The sequence below is a fragment of the Trachypithecus francoisi genome, unplaced genomic scaffold, assembly GCF_009764315.1.
Source record: "Trachypithecus francoisi isolate TF-2019V2 unplaced genomic scaffold, Tfra_2.0 Lachesis_group5, whole genome shotgun sequence".
Classification (NCBI taxonomy): Eukaryota; Metazoa; Chordata; class Mammalia; order Primates; family Cercopithecidae; genus Trachypithecus; species Trachypithecus francoisi.
Genome location: NW_022681470.1, coordinates 60,761,743 through 60,784,135, shown reverse-complemented (window position 1 = coordinate 60,784,135; position 22,393 = coordinate 60,761,743). Strand labels below are relative to the sequence as shown.

The following is a 22,393-nucleotide window of genomic DNA, read 5'->3' as shown; positions in this document are numbered from 1 at the left end:
ACAGACAGCATCATCACTGAGGTCAAAGACCAGTACAAGATTGCCAACCGCATCTGGGCGGAGGCTGAAAACATATACCAGATCAAGTATGAGGAACTGCAGACTGGCTGGGAAGCATGAGGATGATGTGTCACACAAAGATGAAAATCTCTGAGATGAACCAGAGTATCAGCCGACTCCAGGCTGAGACTGAAAGCCTCAAAGGCCAGAAGACTTCCCTGGAGGCTGCCATCACGAACGCCAAGCAGCATGGGGAGCCTCCATTAAGCACAGCAATGCAGCTGGGTGCAGTGGCTCACATCTGTTAATCCCAGTACTTTGGGAGGCCAAGGCAGATAGATTGTTTGAGGCCAGGAGTTTGAGACCAGCCTGGGCAACATAGCGAAGTTCCCTCTCTACCAAAAATACAAAAATTAACCAGTCTTATAACCCAGTCTAAAAAAAATAAATATTTGAAAATAACTTTTTTTTTTTTTAAAAGATATCACCCCCAAGCTGGCGTACCACGAGCTGAGGAATGTCAAGCTGGCCCCAGACACAGAGGCTGCCCCCTACATGAAGCTGCTGGAGGGCAACAAGAGCAGGCTGGAGTCTGGGATGTAGAACGTAAGTATATATATAAAGACCACCAGTGACACTGAGCTTGACCTATGGGGCCTCACAAGCCCTGGCCTCAGCTATGGCTAGGTTCCAGCTTTGACTCTGGCAGGGGCTCTAGCTCCTCTAGCCGCACCAGCTTCTCCAGGGTTCCTCCAGTGCTATGGTTGTGAAGAAAATAGAGATGCAAGATGGGAAGCTAGTGTCCGAGTCCTGATGTCCAAGTAAAGGGCCATGGCAGCCCCTCCCAGCCCATCCCTTCCTGTGGATGCCCCAGAGCCAGTGGAAGAGGCCACTGTGCAAGGGAGTATAGGGAACAGGAGTGAATATAGCCTCGCCTAAGTGAAGCTCAGTCCTAGCCCTCAACCTACTCATGGAGAGAGTTTATTGCCTGGGGTACCCCCCTGGTCCATGACTCCAGCTATAAAACAATTTTTTCCCCCCAAAATAAAGCCTCCACTACCTCTGCCATTTAAAAAAAAAAATTGCCAGGCTTGGTGGTGTGTGCCTGTGGTCCCAGCTACTCAGGGGGCTGAAGTGGGAGAATCGCTTGAGCCCAGGAGGTCAAGGTCACAGTCAACTATGATTGTGCCACTACACTCCAGCCTGGGCAACAGAGCAAGACTCTGTCTCAACAATAAAGTTCAAACAAGCATTTCCTCACAAAAGCACGCATCAGTAGATAGTTAAGGAAAATGCCTGTGTTACCCAGTTAACCTGAGATGCTACTAGGCTTACCCCACCATGACACTTTCCGGCCCATAATGCCTTAATCCAAATTAGACGTACACTCTCTAATCCTGAAACTGTTGACAAGTGTGATATGACAAGAGTTGGTACCCCAAAGCACAATATCCTATTATTGTCAAACTTTTCCTTCTCCCTACCTGCTACTAATTGAACACTAGGCCCACCATCAGCACTTTTCTTTCAGAGCCTGATTCTCTATTCCTCCCACCCCCACTTCAAGAATGCTATGAGGGTTAGGGGTGTCTATCACGACCCCCTCAGCAACCAACAGCCGTTCTAGAAAAGGTGACATAACCCAGGGCTATCAACAAGAGCAGCTTCCAGCAGGATGTTTTAGTAACCTTAATGAGGCAGAGAGCAACGCCTCCCGTAAATTCTGGTTGGAAGAAACGATCTAGAGATGGTGGAAAAGTACAACTTAAAAAGCAAACACCACAGGCTCCAGTAGAGCAGGAAAGCAAGCAGGGATTTCTAAATACAGACCTCAATTGTAAGAGTTCACTGTACCTTAATTCTCACTATCATCATGTGCTCTGTCAAAAATAGAACCTTCCATGTCTTGATCCATTCAGAATAAGCCACAGCAGGCACAGCTCTGCTTCCACAGGGCAGCCAGGTCAGAAAGGCCACACAGGGAAATGGAAAAGGCAGCCAGCAGGTTTTCTTAGAGATTATACTCCTCTGGGCTTTTATCCTTCTTCCCAGCTATTCTGGTGCCAAGAAAGCTGCAGGGAGGTCTTTGCTCTGCTCTGAAAAAGCTTCAACTCAATCTTTTCACCAGCAGGGCTGAAGCAGTCTCAGGGCTGTAACTCCCTCTGCTGCCCAATGTTTTCTTTGCATGTTGTGATCAGTTTAATTAATTTCAAACTCAAATGTTAAAAGAACTAATGCAGCCCTTTATTTCAAAATATAATCAAAAGAGCATGAGTTCAGACAGGAGGAATATAGATGGAATGCACGGTTCAAAGCTGGATACACTTCTGCATTCACCTACAAATCTCCTCTATCTCAGAAAGGATTTCTTTTATTCAGTTTCATGAACTGAAACTACAGTCTCCTTCACAGGCATGTAGAAAAGTAGGAGCCAGACTTCTTGGTCCTTCCTCACCCATCCTTAATAACAGCATTGCCTTTAGCAGAACTTAAGGCAGGCCTTATTCACCTTTCAAGATCCAATTTAAGTAGTACTTAGGATGAGGCATTAAAACTACCTGTTTACCAGTCTGTTTCACTGTATTGATTCAACACTGTGTCTAGCTAACAGCATATGCTCATTATCTATCTAACAGAATTCTAACTAGAACCATGTGCGATACTGGGGGAAGGGAAACCTGCCCACATAAGAATTCAACCAGAAATCACTGGGGGAAGAACCAAAATTCTTAAGAGATAAGAATAAGAGACAGGTGTGTTTCTCTAATATACCATTATTCTGCCTAACAATTTACCTACCAGCTGTGCTTGTGGTCCTTTTCAGATTACCAATCTCAGTCTCTTTCCTGTAAACTCTTAACTCATTTTTAAAGTACTTGAAAGGCACTCCATTCTTTGCCTATACCCAAATACTTTTCACATTCTGATCTTAGTGATAAAATTCACAAAGACCTCACAGTGACTCAGTGTTGAGCAATACTGACCCAATTAAATAACGTACCCAACCTATTTAGGTTAGAAACTCTGGTATTCCAGCATCTAGAACCGGAAGTGATGAAGACATTTATTAGTGCAATAACCCCAATTTATTTTTGTGAACCCTCCCCTTCTCCACCTCCCAATACTGGAAGCTTACCTGTCAGGCAGAATTTCTAATCTGCCTCAAAATCTACAGGTCCAAGCTCTGCGAATACCAAGTGCTCAAGGCAACTGCCACCCTTCAGAAAACTAAAGTAAATACCAACAACGAATGGTGTTAGTGTGTAAAAACTCTCTACTGATGAATAGGAAGAAGCAATGTAAATTTTTTAATACAAACAATCCCACAGCATTTATTGCCATCTTGTATAACACAAGGCTAATCAAAACGATATGAATAAATGTTCATATTGGACAAAGGACATCTGAAAACAAACTGTATTCTTCTCAACAATTTCTCACTTCATTGATCATTTCTAGTTGGAGACACTTTGTAGCAGAGTAATATTATCTCCTTTCAGCATGATCCGACCTGCAACACAAAAAACAACAAACGGCTATTTAATAGCCACACACACAGATGTTTTACTCAGAATTTTATATCCAGTTTTTGAACAATATTTTGAAAATGCTTTCTTATAAAAACATGTAAACATTTTCAAGTGTCCATATAGTGAAATGCTTTCTGGGTCCATTAGAATACACTTACCTTTTCAACAAACTAACAAAGGTAGATGATATTTCATGACAAGTATCATTTCTATGAAATAAGTCAACTCAATAGGCCTCATACAACATTTCCCAATGCTGAGTTTGTAAAAGTTTGGAAATGAGTCGTATGTCAAGTTTGGGAAATACAGCATATTATAACTCCATTCTTAAAGCTGTTAGTATATTAAAGATTCCACCCTATCTCTACTAAAAATACAAAATTAGTTGGGCATGGTGGCGTGTGCCTGTAATCCCAGCTACTTGCGAGGCTGAGCAGGAGAATCGCTTGAACCTGGGAGGCGGTGGTTGCAGTGAGCCGAGATCGCACCACTGCATGCCAGCCTGGGCAACAAGAGCGAAACTCCGTATCAAAAAAAGAAACCAACAAACAAAACTCCACCCCACAATAAACAAACCTATTTAAGTTTTACCCAAACTTTCCTAAGGTTATTTAAGACAATACTTTTCTGAGAAATCTATAAACATCTTCAGGAACACTGGTGTTCACTGGCAGAACAGTTTGAGACATGTTGATCAACTCCAACAGCAATTAAACTGTTCTACTTTCCCAGGCTTCTGCAGGTATTAATACTATTCTATTCTACAGGATGAATACTACCATGAGAATTCAACAGTTGGTAAATAATTTATAAATAATATGACCTCGGTGAGGCTAAGCTTGCCCTTCCTGGCAAGACATCTTAAAATCTGAAAAACCCAGCTGGGCATGGTGGCTCACGCCTATAATCCCAACACTTTGGGAGGCCAAGGTGGGCGGAATGCCTGAGCTTAGGAGTTTGAGACCAGCCTGGACAACACGGTGAAACCCTGTCTTCTACTAAAACACAAAAAATCAGCCAAGTGTGGCGACATGCACCTGTAATCCCAGTTACTTAGGAGGCTGAGGCAGGAAAATCGCTTGAACCCATGAGGTGGAGGTTCCAGTGAGCCGAGATTGTGCCATGGCACTCAAGCCTGGGAGACAAAGCAAGACTCCGTCTCCAAAAAAAAAAAATAATAAATCTAAAAAACCCAGGTTTTCATAAAAATAGTATAAGCAGGAAGAAGCTAGCGAAACACCATACTGCTTCTCAGAATCTACTTTCCACATATCTAGTTATAGGTTCATGAGAATCCTGAGGGTCTGAAAAAGAGACCACCTGAAACCCACCACTGATAAAAGTATTAGTGAGCATTTAACAAATGAAGACAAAATGCCTAAATAAACCTCAAGTGAATGGGATGTTAATAGAAATGATTCAGTGTGTCTTGAAACCATGAATCCTAAGACCATTCATTAACTGGGTTAAGAAATACCATTCACTGCCAGGCTTAGTGGCTCACACATGTAATCCCAGCATTTGGGAGGCCAAGGCAGGTGGACTGCCTGAGCTCAGAAGTTAGAGACCAGCCTGGGCAACACAGCGAAACCCCATCTCTACTAAAACACAAAAAAATCGGCCAGGTGCGGTGGTGCACGCCTGTAGTCCCAGCTACTCGGGAGTCTGAGGCAGCAGAATTGCTTAAATCCGGGAGGCGGAGGTTGCAGTGAGCCAAGATCGCATCATTACATTCCAGCCTGGGCAACAGAGTGAGACTCCGTCTCCAAAAACAAAAGAAAGAAATACCATTCATTGTTCAAGTAATTTTGAGTTTCTATTATGCGCCAGGCATTGAGTTAGGTACTGAGCACACTAGGGATCAAAAAAGGCATGATTCATGCACTTACGGTGAAGCATCTCATAACAGGAGAGACATTAATAAAATAATTTCAATAATAAATGTTTTACTACAAACTCAGGGAGCACATAACCCTGCCGCCCCCATCCCCAGCAAAATCAAATTAAACTCTGAACTTTTTAGAATAGGGCTTCCTAACCCCTGGGCCACAGACCAGTACCAGTCCTGGTCCCTGTTAGAAACCAGGTCACACAGCAAGAAGTGAGCAGTGGGCAAGGTGGCGGAGCTTCATCCGTATTTACAGCCACTCCACATCACTAGTATTCCTGCCTGGGCTCTGCCTCCTGTCAGATCAGTGGAGGCCTTAGATTATCATAGGAGCACGAAACCTATTGTGAACAGGGCATAGAGGGATCTGGGTTGCACACTCCTTATGAGAACCTAATGCCTGATGATCTGTCACTGTCTCCCATCAACCCCAGATAAGACTGTCTAGTTGTGGGAAAATAAGCTCAGGGCTCACGCTGATTCTACATGATAGTGAGTTGTATCATTATTTCATTAAATATTACAATGTAATAATAATAGAAATAAAGTGCACCACAAATGTAATGTGCTTGAATCATCTGAAAACCATCCCCCACACTCCGGTCCATAGAAAAACTGTCTTCCACAAAACTGGTCTCTGGTGCCAAAATGGTTGGGGACCACTGTCTTAAAAGAACTGATATTTGATCTAAAGACACAAGGAATATCATATACAAAGATTAATGGTTGGGCAAATGTGCAGATTCAAAGAACTGAAATAAGGCAAGTGTTGCTAAAGCTCAGAAAGTAAGGCACAGTGATATGAGATGAGCAGAGGGAGATAAGACTAGATCATGAATATCATTAGATTTGCAGAATCATTAGATTTTTTTTATCCTAAGAGCAACAGGAAGTCACTGAAGAATTTCAAGCAAAGGGATGACATGTTCAGATTGGTGTTTTTAAAAGATGACTGAGGCCTGGAAAGCAAACTGGAGGTAGCTGCAGAGAAATCAATTAGTAAGCTGAATTGGAAACTAGTGCCATTCAATAAGGCGGGAAATAATAATACAATAGCTCTAAACAGTGTGAGTTGGAATTGAGTTTGCTTTCTGATATGCTGACTTTAAGAAGCCTTTGAAACATTCAAGTAGAAATGGTGATTAGGCTCAGACTTGGGAGTCCCAAATTTGGGAGGCAATATACATAGATGGTAATTGAAGCTGTACTCCAGTGCCTAGGGAGACGATACTGAATGACAGGAGGGCCTAGAACCAAGCCTGGAGCAACTCATTTAGTGACTGAGTCCCAAAGAATGAACATACAAGTCTGAAAAATAGCCAGAAATGAAAAATAAAAACCCAAATATAGTATCGTAGAGCCAAGGTGTGATACTGCAAAATATTTATTTGGTCTTCAATCCCATACAACTCCTAAAATTCTTAGAATCTCTAAGGTGTTGCCTTTTTGTATGCTAATGATTGACTGACGGCCAGCAGCCCCTGCAAAGTTTCAGCATTGGAGCTGCTCACTGAAAGGACCAAGGCATTAGTGAGGTCAGACTTTCAGCCCCACCCTCCAACCCAGGGAGGAGAGGAGCTGAAGGTTAAGGTGATCACCAATGGCCAATTTATTCAGTCAGGCCTACATAATGAAGCTTACATAAAAACTGAAAACAATGGGTTTCTGACAGCTCAACATATGGAGGTTCCCAGAGAGCGGTGAGCTTGTAGAGGGCACAAAAGCTTCGCCTCCCTTCCTATATGCCTTGCCCTGGGCATCTCTTCATCTGTATTCTTTGTAATATCCTTTATAATAAACCAGTAAATATAAGTGTTTCCCTGAGTTCTGTGAGCTGCTCTAGCAAATTAATTAAACCAAAGGAGGGGTCATGGGACCCAGTTTACAGCCAGTCAGTAAGAAGGACAGGTAAAACAATCTGGAGCTGACAATTGGCATCTGGTGGAGCATCGAGGGGCAGGGAAGCCAATCTTGGGGATTGAGCCCTCAACCTCTGGGAATTAACACTATCTCCAGGTAGACAGTGTTAGAACTGAACTGAACTTGACGAGTCTGAGCTGACGTCCACTGCCGAACTGACTGCTTGCTTGGTGTGTGGGGAAATACGCCCACACATCTGGTCACAGAAGTCTTCTGTGTTAATTATTGTCAAATGAGGAAATAGAAAAATCTACTTGGGTTCCCCTCCCCACTCAGACAAGGGAACAAAGCGCTTTAAGGAGGGAGTGGCCAACAGTGCCAAATGCTGTTGAGAGTTTAATTAAAATGAGGATTAGTACTGATCATTAGATTAACACCACTAGTCTTTGGTTCCCTTGGTGAGAGCTCTCTGGGCAGAGAAGCCAAAATGGAATGTGGTGAGAAGTGAGTGGTAGAGAATAATTTCAAAAGTGTACCACTACTCTGAATAATAACTTCTCAAATGTAAAGTAAATTCAAACATGAACTGAGTTGCAGGTCACTGAATTCTGCAAGTGAATACAACATTTCTAGAATTCTGTAAGACCACTTATATCCTTACCCAGTTGTTTTCTTGACTTTGTTTTAGAATGAATCTCTTCTGCATCATCTAATACAAGGTTCATATATTCATCAAAACCCTAGAAAAATAAACAAACTGTCATCGTCGAAGAAAATCACATCCAACCCATTTTAAATGAGTATACCTATGCAGATAAAAAATCCAACTTCAAAGATTCACTCATCTCAAGCCCCGCACTCCACCTTCCACTCAAAGTCTTTTTTTTTTTTTGAGAAAGGATCTCACTTTGTCTCCCAGGCTAGAATGCAGTGGTGTGACCTCGGCTCACTGCAGCTCTACCTCCTGGGTTGAAGCAATTCTGCTGCCTCAGCCCCACCAAGTAACTGGGACTACAGGGCGCACCACCATGCCTGGCTACTTTCCGTATTTCTGGTAGAAACAGGGTTTCACCATGTTGCCCAGGCTGGTCTCGAACTCTGGAGCTAAAGTGATTCATCATGCTCGGCGTCCCAAAGTGCTAGGATTACAGATGTGAGCCACCGTGCCCAGGAAAATATTTAAAAATTAGCTGGACATGGTGGTGTATGCCGATAGTCCCAGCTACTAGAGGCTGAGGTGGAAGAATCACTTGAGCCAAGGAGTTCAAGATTGTAGTGAGCTATGACAGCACCTGGGTGACAGAGCAAGACCCTAACTTAAAAAAAAACATCACTTAGGGTAGCCTGCTATCCCTATTTAACCCCACTGAGCTCTATTCAGGTATCACCTAACCCACAACAAATAATTCCATTAGTCCCCACCCTCCCTAATTTCCTTTCTTCTGTCCCCTGTCTCCATACTAACATCGTTGCTCAAATATATATTTTTTTCAAATAATTTTTAAAAGTTAATTTTCAGCCAGGCGTCGTGGCTCATGCCTGTAATCCCAAGACTTTGAGAGGCTGAGGTGGGAGAATCACCTGAGCCCAGGAGACCAGCCTGGGCAACATAGTGAGACCTCGTCTCCATAAAAAATAAAAATTTAGCAGGCTGTGATGGTGCACGATTGTGGTCCTAGCTACTTGGAAGGCTGAGGCAGGAGGACTGCTTGAGCCCAGGAGGTTGAGGCCACAACGAGCCATGACTGTGCCACTGCACTCCAGCCTAAGCAACAGAACAAGGCCCTTTCTCAAAAATAAAATACAAATTTTCTTCTCAACACAGACAGACGAAAGAAAATGAATTAAAAGTTAATTTTCCCTATTAAAAATTAACCAATCCTTACCTATCAGCAATGAAAAAAGGCTAAATAGCAGCCCCCGAAAACCTTGTGCTTAGCTTGGATCTTTCACTTTTTATACACTGTTCTGGCTAGTCACTTTCTGAGAAATCTTTTCCTATGACCAAACTGCTATGAGATAAAATTGCCTGGATACTCACAATGATACAGCCTTCTATCCGCATATTCACTTGCTCGTAGAGCCACACCTGAATCCGCGATCTCTGAAATAATCATAAAAGTGGAAACGTTAAAAAAAGAAAAATAGGGCCGGGCACAGCGACTCACGCCTGCAATCCCAGCACTTGGGGAGGCCCAGGCAGGTTGGATCACAAGGTCAAGAGATAGAGAGCATCCTGGCTAACATGGTGAAGCCCCATCTCTACTAAAAATACAAAAAAATTTAGCTGGGCGTGGTAGCACACGCCTGTAGTACCAGTTATCAAGAGGCTGAAGCAGGGGAATCACTTGAACCCGGGAGGCGGAGATTGCCGTGAGCCGAGATTGCGCCACTACACTCCAGCCTGGGCGACAGAGTGAGACTCCGTCTTAAAAAAAAAAAAAAAAAAGAAAAGAAAAAAAAAAGAAAAACAGGCCAGCTTCCTCGATTCACACCCGTAATTCCAGTACTTTGGGATGCCAAAGCAGAATAATTCGCTTTGCGGCCAGGTGTTCAAGATTAGCCTGCGCAACATTAAGCAAGATCTTGCCCCCTCCCCCGCCCTCCTCCCAAAATTGAAGTATACAAAACCTAACCATTTTGGTCAAACGACAAGAGAAATATGGCTCCTAAAAAAAACTGTAATGAATGTAAGTCAAGAGTTTTAACTAATTAGCCCATATCTAAGAATTATTCACCAGTAATAATAATCTCAAAGAGAATTTTCATTTAATAAGTTCTATATTGGAACTACATAACTTAATTTTCCTGTGATCTTGGGACTCGATATTTCTTACTGCTTCTGGTTTCAATCTATTTAAGAGTGAAAGTTTTTGACAGCATAGCACAAAGCAGCAATTTCTAATGACCAAGGGCTTATCTCCTGCAGCAAAATCCAGTTTCAAAACAAAGCTTTCTCATGTCACACACCTAACAACCAGGACAGGAGCCCTCAATTCAGGTGGTTAAAAATTATTATCACCCGAAATTAGTGTTTTTCAGTTGTGTTGTCACATTATAAAATTTAAGTTGCTAAAGTTTCCCCCAAAGGAAAGTAGCTGCCACCAAATTCCTCTGAAGCTACCCCTTCTTTCTTTTTCCGTCTTTAAGTTTTCCAACAGGTATTAAACACCACCTCTTGACATGGTTTAAGTTGGTTGGGTTTTTCTTCCAATGTTTCATCCTAAAGGGGAGAGGTTCCAACGTTCTAGGCATAATCACTACTAACAAAACTACTGATGCCCAAATACCATGCTCAAGTCTGCTGATAATACTTTTTGGAATTAAAAAGTATTTTTGATCTTGCAAAGTAATAATACAATTCTTTGCATGTTGGGAAGTGGCATGGATACACACCACTTCACCACATTAGTGCTTTCTCAGTACTCCTTCCCCTCGATTACCCTCCAATCTCCAGTTACATCTATTTTTAAATTCTAGAACACAGCGATTGCTCAGGTTAACACAAAACACTAAATCAGTTCATCTCTTATTTAAAAAGTAGTTACAAAAAAAGCAACTTACGTACATTTTGTAAGTATCTGAAGATGAGGTTCTGCACCACAGTGGCTAAGGAAAAAATACAAAAGCAGCATAGACTCTGCTTCCTGAAACAACTGGACAACCCTGTGCCCGTCTCACCTTGGTATACTGAACGCGAGGCCTGGTGCTTACGCAAACAAATTGGGCATTCATTAGGGGTCTTCTAAAGATTAAAGAACAGCTCTTCCACTTTCATTCCCCTGGAGTTTCCCGAAACCTTTAACTCCCGTTTTCACTCCGCACCTAAAGTTCTCTTCCCTCCTTTCGCCGCCTCCATTCCTGCATTCCCCACGGCAGGGGTCCACCCAAGACCACCTCCCCACCATCACGGTTCTTTAACTACCCGCGCTTTCTTCCAGTCTTGGTCGCCCCGGGGGCTCATGGGATGTGGATTCGTACTCCGCTACCCCAGGCCGGCTCTCAGTCTGCGCCTTCGCACCCCGTATTCTGGCCCGAACCTCCCAGTCCTAACATCCTGCGTAGGATACGATGGGCTGCACCATAACCTTCTGTACTTTCTGGCCCTGGCCACGGTACGCCATGGTGAAATTTCACAAAGAGCACAACCTCACGCAGCCTCTGAGAGCAATTTCCGGAATAAAGAACCGGAAGCGGAAGTATGTGAAGGTCACGCCGCGACAAGGGCGGTGCCTAGGAAATGCCCCTCTAGCCACGAAGTCACGTTTCTTCGCTGCATGGCCTCCGAGGGAGGCCAAACTGAGGCGGCTGCGCTGTGGAAGGTGGACCGGTCCTATAGCGCCACCTGGAGGCAGGCGGGAGGAGGTGCCTTCGGTTGCCGTGTCTCCAATTTCTTTTCTTTTTCCTTTTTTTTTTTTTTTTGAGACGAAGTCTCGCTCTGTCGCCCAGGCTAGAGTGCAGTGGCGCGATCTCAGCTCACTGAAACCTCCGCCTCCCGGGTTCAAGCGATTCTCCTGCCTCAGCCTCCCGAGTAGCTGGGACTACAGGCACGTGCCACCACGTCCGACTAATTTTTTGTGGTTTTGGTAGAGACGGGGGTTTCACTATGTTGGCCAGGATGGTCTCGATCTCCTGACCTCAAGATCCGCCCGCCTCGGCCTCCCAAAGTGCTGGGATTACAAGCGTGAGACACCGCGCCCGGCCCGTATCTCCATTTTCTGAGTTAGCTTAAAAAGCCAAAATCGTCCCACTGTGTATCTGTGTGTGTAAAGTGAGCTAATTTCGTGCCTTTCCTAAAAGTTTAGGCTTGATAGCAGCGTTGTGGTGGAAAGGGCAGGGCGGCAAGAAGCCCAAACTTCAGGCCTCCCACCTCTGGCAGTCGGCCAGGGGCGGTCTGCATTCCAAAGCCAGACGGCTGGTTTGCTCCAGTTACGGATTCAGCTCAGCCACTTCGTGGAGCGAGTTACTGTTCAGGTGGCAGCTGAGGGTGGCGATTTACCATGAAGACGCTGAAATCCACATGCTGGGCGCAAATCCAGCTCTTTTAGAGTTGGGTGACAAAGGATAAATTAGCCTCACCGTGTCTTGGCTTAGTTTTCAAAACGGAGATTAAAGATTAACTTTACTCAGGGGCTTGAAGATTCAATGAAAGAATTGTCTATGTGTGCACACAGGCGTCAGCCAGTGTCAGAACATGTTCTTCCCTGGATAACACAGCTACTAAGTGGAGGAGCTGGAATTCGTAGGTGTGCCTGACCCCAAAGGCCACCTACCTTTCCATTGTGTCATGGCTTGTGGCCTGGCAGAGAGTTCATTTAATTGGCATACACATGTTATAGAGGAGGAAACTGAAGTTTAGACTTTTGAAAGGACTTGCCTTAAGGGAACACGGATTAAGGCAAATGGCAGAATCAAAATTAGCTTTTCTGAGGGCTTCTGTTTAGTGGGGATAATAGTAATGACGACCTCAGAAAGGGGTTGAGTTGAAAGTGATTTTTAAACTACGCAAAGCGGCCAGGCTCATGCATGTAATCCCAGCATTTTGGGAGGCCGAGGCAGGTGGATCATCTGAGGTCAGGAGTTCGAGACCAGCCTGGGCAACATGGTGAAATCTTGTCTCTACTACAAATACAAAAATTAGCCATGCATGGTAGCACACGCCTGTAATCCCAGCTACTTGGGAGACTGAGACAGGAGAATCGCTTGAGCCCGGGAGGCAGAGGTTGCAGTGAGCCGAGATCATGCCACTGTACTTCAGCCTTGGCGACAGAGCGAGACTCCGTCTCAAAAAAATAAATAAGAATAAATAAATAAACTACACAAAGCTAGCAAATGCATGGGATAACTATTTCCTTTAAAAAATTTCAGCCGGGGCTGGGCATAGTGGCTCATGCCTGTAAATCCCAGCACTTTGGGAGGCTGAGGCGGGCGGATCACAAGGTCAGGAGTTCGAGACCAGTCTGGCCAATATGGTGAAACCCTGTCTCTATTAAAAATACAAAAATTAGCCAGGCGTAGTGGCGGGCACCTGTAGTCCCATCTACTCAGGAGGCTGAGGCAGGAGAATTGCTTGAATCTGGGAGGCTGAGGTTGCAGTGAGCCGAGATCATGCCACTGCACTCCAGCCTGGGTGACAGAGTGAGACTTCATCTCAAAAAAAAAAAAATTCAGCCATGTGCGCTAGTTCATGCCTGTAATCCCAGCATTTTGAGAGGCAGAGGCAGGAGGCTTGTTTGAGCCCAGGAGTTCAACACCAGCCTGAGCAACATGATCAGACCTTGGCTCTGCAAACAAATTTAAAAATTAGTCGAGCCTGATGGTGCGTGCTTGTAATCCCAGCTACTCTGGAGGCTGACGTAGGAGAATCTCTTGAACCCAGGAGGCAGAGGTTGCAGTGAGCAGAGATCAGGCCACTGCACTCCAGCCTGGGCAACAGAGCCAGGGCCTGTCAAAAAGAAAAAAAAAAAAAAAAGATTGCCTAGCTGGGTTTGGTGGCATGGCCTGTTTTCCCAAGTACTAGGGGAGCCTGAGGTAGTAGGACTGCTTGAGCCTAGCAGTTCAAGAGTGCAGTGAGCTGTAATGGCACCTATAAATAGCCACTGCACTCCAGCGTGGGCAATATAGTGAGAACCAGTCTTTAAAAAAAATTCCCCCATCCAAACCCAATAGAGTGTCACGTTGTCTGACTTCAAGATAGCATGTTTATTTTTCCCCACTACCCTCCCCCTCTTTTTTTTTAGACAGGATCTTCTGATGTGGCACAGGCTGACGTGCAGTGGTGCAATCTCGCTCACTGCAACCTCTCTCTCCACCAGGGCTCAAGCGATCCTCCGACCTCAGTCTCTGGAATAACTCAGACCACAGGTATGCACCACCACACCTGGCTAACTTTTTGTATTTTTAGTAGAGACGGGGTTCTGCCATGTTGGCCAGGCTGGTCTTGAACTCCCGGCCTCAAGTGATCTTGCCTCTGCCTCCCAAAGTGCTAGGATTACACGTGTTAGCTGAAGCCGGCCAGGATTACTTTTTTAAATCCAAGTACATGATGTCTTCTTATTTGTTCAAACTTTCCTTTGAATCTTTCAAAAGTTTTTGGTTTTCTTCATATAGACCTTGTGATTTAAGTTCAACCTTAGATATTTCATCTCTCTTGTTCTTAAAAACTGTATCTTTTCCTCAATTATATGCTCTAGCTGGTTTTTGGGGAAAAAAGGAATAAATGCAACTACATAAAAATAAAATTTTGCGTGACTAAAAAGTGAAAACAAAGCCAAAACATCTGGGAAAAATACGTTTGCATTACATCTGGAAAATGACTAATTTTACTAATATGTAGAGTTCCTGAAAAAGAATGCTATTCTGGTTCTTTAATGATGTGTAAGAAATATTCCAAAACTTAGTAGCTTAAAACCACCACCATTTTGTTATAATTCATGACTTCATTGGTCAGGAATTTGGGCAGGTTCTCAGCTGGGTGATTCTTCTGCTCCACAAGACACATCTAAGGCTTTGGTGTGTATCTTTGGAAAACTGGCCTTAGCTGGGTCCCTATCTCTATGTAGTCTCAGCTCTCACCACATGGTTTCTCTAGAAGGGTAGTATACTTTCTTATATGGGGAATTAGGGGTCTAGCAAAGCAAGGCTGAAGCTACCAGCACTTTTTTTTCTTTTTTTGAGATGGAGTCTCACTCTGTCGCCAGGGTGGAGTTCAGTGGTGCAATCTTGGCTCGCTGCAACCTCCGATTCCTGGCTTCAAGCGATTCCCCTATTTCAGCCTCCCGTAGCTGGGATTACAGGTACGTGCCAGCACGTCTAGCTGATTTTTGTATTTTTAGTAGAGACGGAGTTTCACCATGTTGGCCAGGATGGTCTTGATCGCCTGACCTCTTGATCCACCCGCCTTGGCCTCTCAAAGTGCTGGGATTACAGGTGTGAACTACCGCACCCGGCTGCTCTACCAGCACCTTTAAAAGCCATGCCTGGGCCGGGCACTGTAGCTCACTCTTGTAATCCCAGCACTTTGGGAGGCTGAGACCGGCGGATTACCTGAGGTCAGGAGTTCAAGACCAGCCTGGCCAACATGGTGAAACCCCATCTCTACTAAAAATACAAAAATTAACCAGGCATAGTGGCAGGCACCTGTAATCCCAGCTACTCAGGAGGCTGAGGCACAAGAATTGCTTGAACCCAGGAGGTGGAGGTTGCAGTGAGTGGAGATCGCACCACTGCACTCCAGCCTGGGCGACAGCGAGACTCCATCTCAAAAAAAAAAAAAAAAAAAAAAAAAAAACACCCAAAATTAAAATTGGCAATGGATGTGAGCAATCAGTTTGTAGCAAAGGAAATAGGAAAGTTCTTTAAACATGAAAAGACGCCCAGCTTCACTCATAAGAGAAAGGTTACATTCAGAATGTTGTCATAAAAGAAAAGAAAGAGAAAGGCAAACCAAACTACACTGAAGTGCTATTTCCCTTATTAGTTTGGCAATGATGAAAAAATAGTGGTACTGTAAATTATTAAGCTCTATTTCTAGGTACTTATCCTCCATACAAACCTACATGTGTGGTATAATGTAATCATCACAACATTGTTTAAAATACCCAGATGGGAAGCAACCTAAATGTCTATCAATAGGGACTACTATAAATTACTGCATCTTCATAGGGTGTAATTCTATGCAACTGTTACTAAGATTAAAGTTCTCTGTGCCACGGTATGAAATGATATCCAATATACATGATGAGAAAAAAAGGAAGGTATAATGTGCTTGAGATTCACTTCAAAATAACTCAGGGGAGGCAGCAGGACCATATCTCAGATAAGGCAAGTCTAAGGATTTAGCATAATTGTAGGAATCACAATCACGTGTGCAAATACAAGCCTTGAAAAGTGAGTGCCTCCTTAAATTGTGCCTAAGTACCTTGCTTGCCTCACCCTCAGCCCAGCCAAGTAGGTCAGAATGGGGGTGATGGATAGTTAGTATGGTAAAGAAGAGGATTGGCCATGAATCCGTAATTGCGGAAACTGGGTGACTATGTGGAGTTTATTATACTTTAATTCTAAATACATTTGAAATTTTAATAAAAGAGGCAGGGTTCAAAATGTCATGTGTTTTGCGCATGATACTGTATGGAAGTGTACTGCCTTACACGTGGCTCAAGTATCTCTGGAAGAACACCTGAGATACAGATAATGGAAAGTAAGATGAAACATTTGTTTCCTTTTGTTATTACAACTACCTTTAAGGTATCTTTAAGGTATCTGCAAAGTGGGCTTGAGAACCACTGGCCTAAATAAACATACCCCTGAGCAAGGAGTCTGCCAAACCTCCCAAATATTTCAGAACATTCTTCCTCTCAGCTTGAAGTTTCTTTCACCCCAATCAGAAGCTTCACAACTTGCTGAATGGCTGTGATTAACTATTCTCTGCCATGCCATAGATTCAGACTCTGCAACGTTTTTAACAGTTAAATCCAACCAAATATAAATAACTGTAGTAACAGACCCTCTCAGTAAATATAAATTATTATTATTTTTTTGAGATGGACTCTTGCCCTGTTGCTCAGGCTGGAGTGCAGTGGTGTGATTGATCTTGGCATCTCGGTTCACTGCAACTTCCACCTTCCAGGTTCACACAATTCTCCTGCCTCAGTCTCCCAAGTAGCTAGGATTACAGGTGCGTGCCACCCCATCTGGCTGTTTTTTTGTATTTTTAGTAAAGATGGGGTTTTGCCATGTTGGCCAGGCTGGTCTCAAACTTCTGACCTTAGGTGATCCACCCAACTTGGCCTCCCAAAGCGCTGAGATTACAGGCATGAGCCACTGCGCCCAGCCAAAATTACTTTTTTTAATGTAAAATTAAATTCTAGGTTGCTGTTCTTATTTAGGGTCATCACTTATTTTTTGCCCACTTTATTGTACAGTGTTAAGAGAATGGTCAAGGATTTTAATTGTGCTCATGCCCCTTAACATCATTTTGCAAATTCAAAATAAATTGCAGTTTGGAGTCTTAATTATTAATGCAGTTAAATGTCTGCATTTGGTTGTAGGAACTTTCAAAGATTTATTGAGCAGCTTCACAAAATCAAGATTTTAAAAACACTCTTGAAAAGCTCTACTAATCAAACCCAATGGCACATAATATATAAACACACTGACCCTGAAACTACAGTGGGGGAATAGTCATCTTTAATGTCCTGTAGAATTTAGTGTCAAAATGAGTATGTGAATTAAAGATACACAGTAAGTACTCAATAAATGTTGGCTAGTTTAAAAGTGTTACCTATTAAAAGCAGTTACAACTGGAGACCATGTATTTCCTGTTGCTACAGCCAAATTCAAAGCAATCAAATACTTTACAGAACTGCAGAATTGTTGGCTGGGCGTGGTGGCTCTGTAATCCCAGCACTTTGAGAGGCCGAGGAAGGCGTATCACTTGAGGTTGGGGGTTCCAGACCAGCCTCGCCAACATGGTGAAATCTTGTCTCCACTAAAAATACAAAAATTAGCCAGGTGTGGTGGCACACCCCTGTAATCCCAACTACTGGGGTGGCTGAGGCAGGACAATCGCTTGAAACTGGGAGGCAGGGGTCGCAGTGAGCCAAGATTGTGCCACTCATTGCATTCTAGCCTGGGCAACAGAGTGAGACTCTGTCTCAAAAAACACACCGTGCAGAATTATTCTGGCAAAATAAAGCCACCATTTTAGAAAAGGATCATAGAACTCTGATCAATATATTAATAGATCAAGTTTTGTCACTGCAATTGTAATTATTAAACATCAGTCTTATCATTCAAATACTGATCAAGATGAAAACATACTATGTTCTGGCTTTAAAGAAGAACCAGAGATTTAGGGTTAAGGCCAGAACTTTAGGAATTACTACCTTGAGATAAAATACATGAAACGTAAAACTATCTTATTTCTGGCTATAACCAAACTGGAACATTTGGGCCCTTTTCTTACTGGTAAAATGAAAAACTATCAATCAAAACCAGTCTTTTGCTTTTTGTGAAAAGTTGATTCAACTTGTTGGGACGAATTTAGACTAACAGGAAAAATCTATGTTCTTTAGTAGCTAACAAACATATGCAATCCCACAATTAAAAAATTGGCACACCTATTAAGAAACCTGGACTTCCATCAATTTAATTTCTTATCTGCTGCACCTTCATGCTTGAAAATTCTATATCATTGACTCTAAAGATCACGTTTATTCATTTATTTTTTATCAGCCTCTTGAGCCAGAGCAGGCCCAGAGAGACTCCCTAAGATCACTTTTAAACCCTCCCTCCTTTTAAAAACTTAATGGCATTGCTTGAGTTACAACACTAAGGAGTAAGTATCTGTGTCAGAAAAAAAATCTTCACATTATAATAATATAAATTCTTACCTAAAGCACATGCAGCTAAAACTGAGCACACTTGTTAATTTGGCAATATATCCAGGTGAAAGATTTCTAAGCCAAATAATAACTGAAATTTGGGCACTTACACGAAAGGCCAATAGCATTCTGATTGGGGTCTCTTGTCAAGGTGGGTCCTAGGCTGACATGATGATGTAAGATTACTTAGCTCACAACATCAAGACTTTCCTACATCAGTTTTATTTAAAACACAAACAAGTATTTCTCTTTCTGTAAGGGCAAATGGTTCAAATAATGCGGAACACGAAACATTGACTAATACAAGTGCTTTAAATATGAAACAAAATTATTTTTTAAAAAAGCAAAAGAATAAAGAATATATACAAAAGGGACCTGGAATCTGTAAGCTGATTCCAAAAACGAAATAAGTAGAAAATTTGTGGTGCAACCTGAACATTCTACCCCTGCTTTGCAGAAGGGCTATCATACAACATTCAGTCAGCTGAAGATGGATTGGTAGAGGTGTGTCTATACATGAATTTCAAGTCATTTTTGCTTGTGCAGAATCATCCAAATCTTCCCAAGACTGAATGGGCAGTCCTGTGGCTTTCTTCCTTTTCCATATTCCCAACAAGGCTACATGAAGTTCAACTCTTGATGAGCCGCTTACAACAGCAGTTCCTTAGGAGCCAACATGACAGGTGGGTCAGATTTCCCTGTGAGAAACAAAACTGGCCACCTACAGCAAAATATCAAAATGGGTAAGTCCTTCCTTCCTCCTCCTCCTCCTGATTATATACAACGTATCTCCTTTCAAGACTATTATTCCCATCATGCTTATTCCTTCACAAATCTAAACCTTGAGGTGATATGAAGGAAACCAACATCAAGAAAAGAAAACTCAATTCAGAAATGAAGAAAACTGGCAGGTATACAATACACCCCCAGAGCATCTCAATGTCCCTGGCACAGTACAATTCCACGTACTGCTACAGCCCATAGATAAACATTGGCAGCTTGAATAAGCTCATTTTTTCCCTCAGGTGGGTGAAGGCAACCAAATAAATACTGGGCAACAGGGGTTTGTTGGGAGAGTTAGAAATAAAAAATTTACCAGATTTTGTCCCTGTGATAATTCCATGCCCGTAAGGAGGCAAGTACTGAAGAAGAAAAGGGACAATTTTCATACTACAAAAGAATTTCCTCTAATCATGTCACCATCTCATAAAATGAATCCAGGGAATCCCAGAAATAGAAAATTAGTTTCAGGGGACCCCCTGAGGCACTTTAAAGCCTTTTAAAAAATTACAGTAATAATAAATTAGATATTGCTCTTCAGAGGCTAACGGAGCAGCAGAAGCATCAAAATCAGGTCCAGAGTTATGCCCACATTACAGGCTTCCTGAGCTGCTCAGCCCTCTTTAAAGCTTAGCTGAATCTCTAAATACCTTTAAAAAGACATACAATTTAACACAGACTGAGTGGGTATTTTTGTTTAGTGGTAGCACAAAATTTGGTCCTTAATGGTAGCAGCTGTCTTCATCCATTTCAAACTCAGGTAATATTAAGTACATCAAGACAACACATAAAGAACACAACAAAGGAGAAAAAAGCCAAAACTGACAAACACCTCAAGGAGTCACTAAGTTCGCTTGCACCCTTTCACTTGACCTCCCTCTCAGTCTTTTTTTTGTGGAGAGAAGGGTATGACAGAACTTTTTTCTCAAAAGATGATAAACAATGGCATCAAATGGACAAAATGGTTATAAAGTAACTTGAAAAATCTGACCCCAAGGAATCCAGGACACATACAGATAATTCAGAGGTATACTTCTGATTTGGGGCAAATTCTAGACTAAAGAAATGATCATCTCAGGTAAATGTTACAATAGATGAAACTAAGTCCAGCTTTTTGGCGATTTTTTTTTTTAAGTGTCCTCACTACCACCTTCAGCTATCAATCATTTCTGATAGCTCAAGCAGAAGGTCATCTTCATCTTTCCCAGGATCCAGGTCAATCTCAGCTTCCAATTTGCCTCCTGAAATCTCCCATATTAGTTTCTCAAAATCATCCTCCACAGAGAGTGGGGGCTTTCCTGTTGAGGCAGAGCTGAGTCGGCGAGTTTTCATGCTCATTTGGGATGAGGAAGGGCCAGACACCTCTGGGGGTGAGGAATCTGAAGAGGACTGGGTTGGAGGCAGCACAAGACTGTAAGAAAAAAAGATTATTAGAAAACTGCCCTTTTTTCAATAGTTGGCTGAATCACCTAGTCTCATGGACACAAAGAGTGAGCAAAAATTTGTTTCGAAGAACATACATAAAGAAACAATTCTTTCACTGATTTGGGATCAAGCATCTTTTTTGGGGGGGGGGGGCAGAGTCTCCCTTTGTCACCCAGGCTGGAGTGTAGTGGTACAATCGTGGCTCACTCCAGCCTCGACCTTCTTGGCTCAAGCGATCATTCTGCCTCCACCTCCCAAGTAGCCGGGTCTACAGGTATGCGTCACCATGCCTGGATAATTTCTTTGATTTTTATTAGAGACAAGACCTCACTACATTGTCCAGGCTGGTCTTGAACTCCTGAGCTCAAGTGGTCCTCCAGCCTCAGTCTCCCAAAGTGCTGGGATTACAGGCATGAGCCGCCTTGCTTGGCCAGCACCAAGCATTTCTATAACTCAAAGTAGGTGTTAAAGACATCTTTCAGAGGCTGGGCATGGTAGCTTACGCCTGTAATCCCAGCACTTTGGGAGGCCAAGGAAGGTGGTTCACTTGAGGTCAGGAGTCTGAGACCACCGAAGATAATGTGGCAAAACCCTGTCACTACTAAAAATACAAAAATCAGCTGGTCCTTGTGGCAGGCACCTGTAATCCCAGCTACTTGGGAGGCTGAGGCAGGAGAACTGTTTGAACCCAGGAAGTGGAAGTTGCAGTGAGCAGAGATTGTGCCACTGTACTCCAGTCTGGGTGACATAGTGAGACCCTGTCTCAAACAAAAAAACATCTTTTAGGTAATACAGCAAAATGTAAACAATGGCACCAAAGGAAAACAGCAACCCTAAATTTTCATATTTTCTTGCATTTAATTTGAAGTGCAGCAGATTTATTTGGATGTTGCTAAAGTTATTTATCAGTGTTATTCTCTAGAGAGCCTACAGTAACAGGGGCCTGGAGTTTGTTTAGAAAGAATTACAAAGCATTACCTGTCTCTAGGATTTTCTGCTTCAGGCACAGTGACTGATTTGTCCTCAGAGACAAGCGGGACAACAGCCTGCAAAAGAAGAGTCATGTAATTCAGTGAGAGTTGGCTTTTTAATTTGAGCATATTCATTTTCTTTTTTTTTTTTTTTTTTTTTTTGAGACGGAGTCTCGCTCTGCCGCCCGGGCTGGAGTGCAGTGGCCGGATCTCAGCTCACTGCAAGCTCCGCCTCCCGGGTTCACGCCATTCTCCTGCCTCAGCCTCCCGAGTAGCTGGGACTACAGGCGCCCGCCACCACGCCCGGCTAGTTTTTTTTTTGTATTTTTTTTTTTTTTTTAGTAGAGACGGGGTTTCACCGTGTTAGCCAGGATGGTCTCGATCTCCTGACCTCGTGATCCGCCCGTCTCGGCCTCCCAAAGTGCTGGGATTACAGGCTTGAGCCACCGCGCCCGGCCTCATTTTCTTTTGCTGCCTTCTTAGAATTGTGGCTATGATTCTTGAAGCCTGTGAATCTAAGAATCGATAATCTAAAGGTTGAGTATATAAATAAGC

General features: G+C 43.1%; 2 protein-coding genes across 41 annotated transcripts in view; both read right to left on the bottom strand.

The window, feature by feature from the left end:
• Positions 1-3,284: 3,284 nt before the first annotated feature.
• SNRPE (small nuclear ribonucleoprotein polypeptide E) lies at positions 3,285-11,495 on the bottom strand. Its single transcript, XM_033196912.1, has 5 exons — positions 11,349-11,495; positions 10,847-10,873; positions 9,320-9,382; positions 7,940-8,018; positions 3,285-3,511 (listed from the first exon to the last, which is right to left on the bottom strand). Exons 1-5 carry the CDS (start codon positions 11,400-11,402, stop codon positions 3,456-3,458), a joined length of 279 nt encoding a protein of 92 aa, XP_033052803.1. The 5' UTR covers positions 11,403-11,495; the 3' UTR covers positions 3,285-3,455.
• A 7,370-nt stretch (positions 11,496-18,865) lies between these two features.
• The window catches only part of ZC3H11A (zinc finger CCCH-type containing 11A), a 61,371-nt gene continuing 57,843 nt past the window's right edge, over positions 18,866-22,393 (bottom strand). For all 40 annotated transcript variants that reach the window (XM_033199231.1, XM_033199270.1, XM_033199259.1 and 37 more), the window contains 2 exons: positions 21,846-21,913; positions 18,866-20,853 (listed from right to left, as the gene is read on the bottom strand). In XM_033199231.1, coding sequence (XP_033055122.1) covers positions 20,595-20,853; positions 21,846-21,913 — 327 coding nt within the window. In that variant the 3' untranslated portion in view covers positions 18,866-20,594. The remainder of the gene's footprint in view (positions 20,854-21,845; positions 21,914-22,393) is intronic.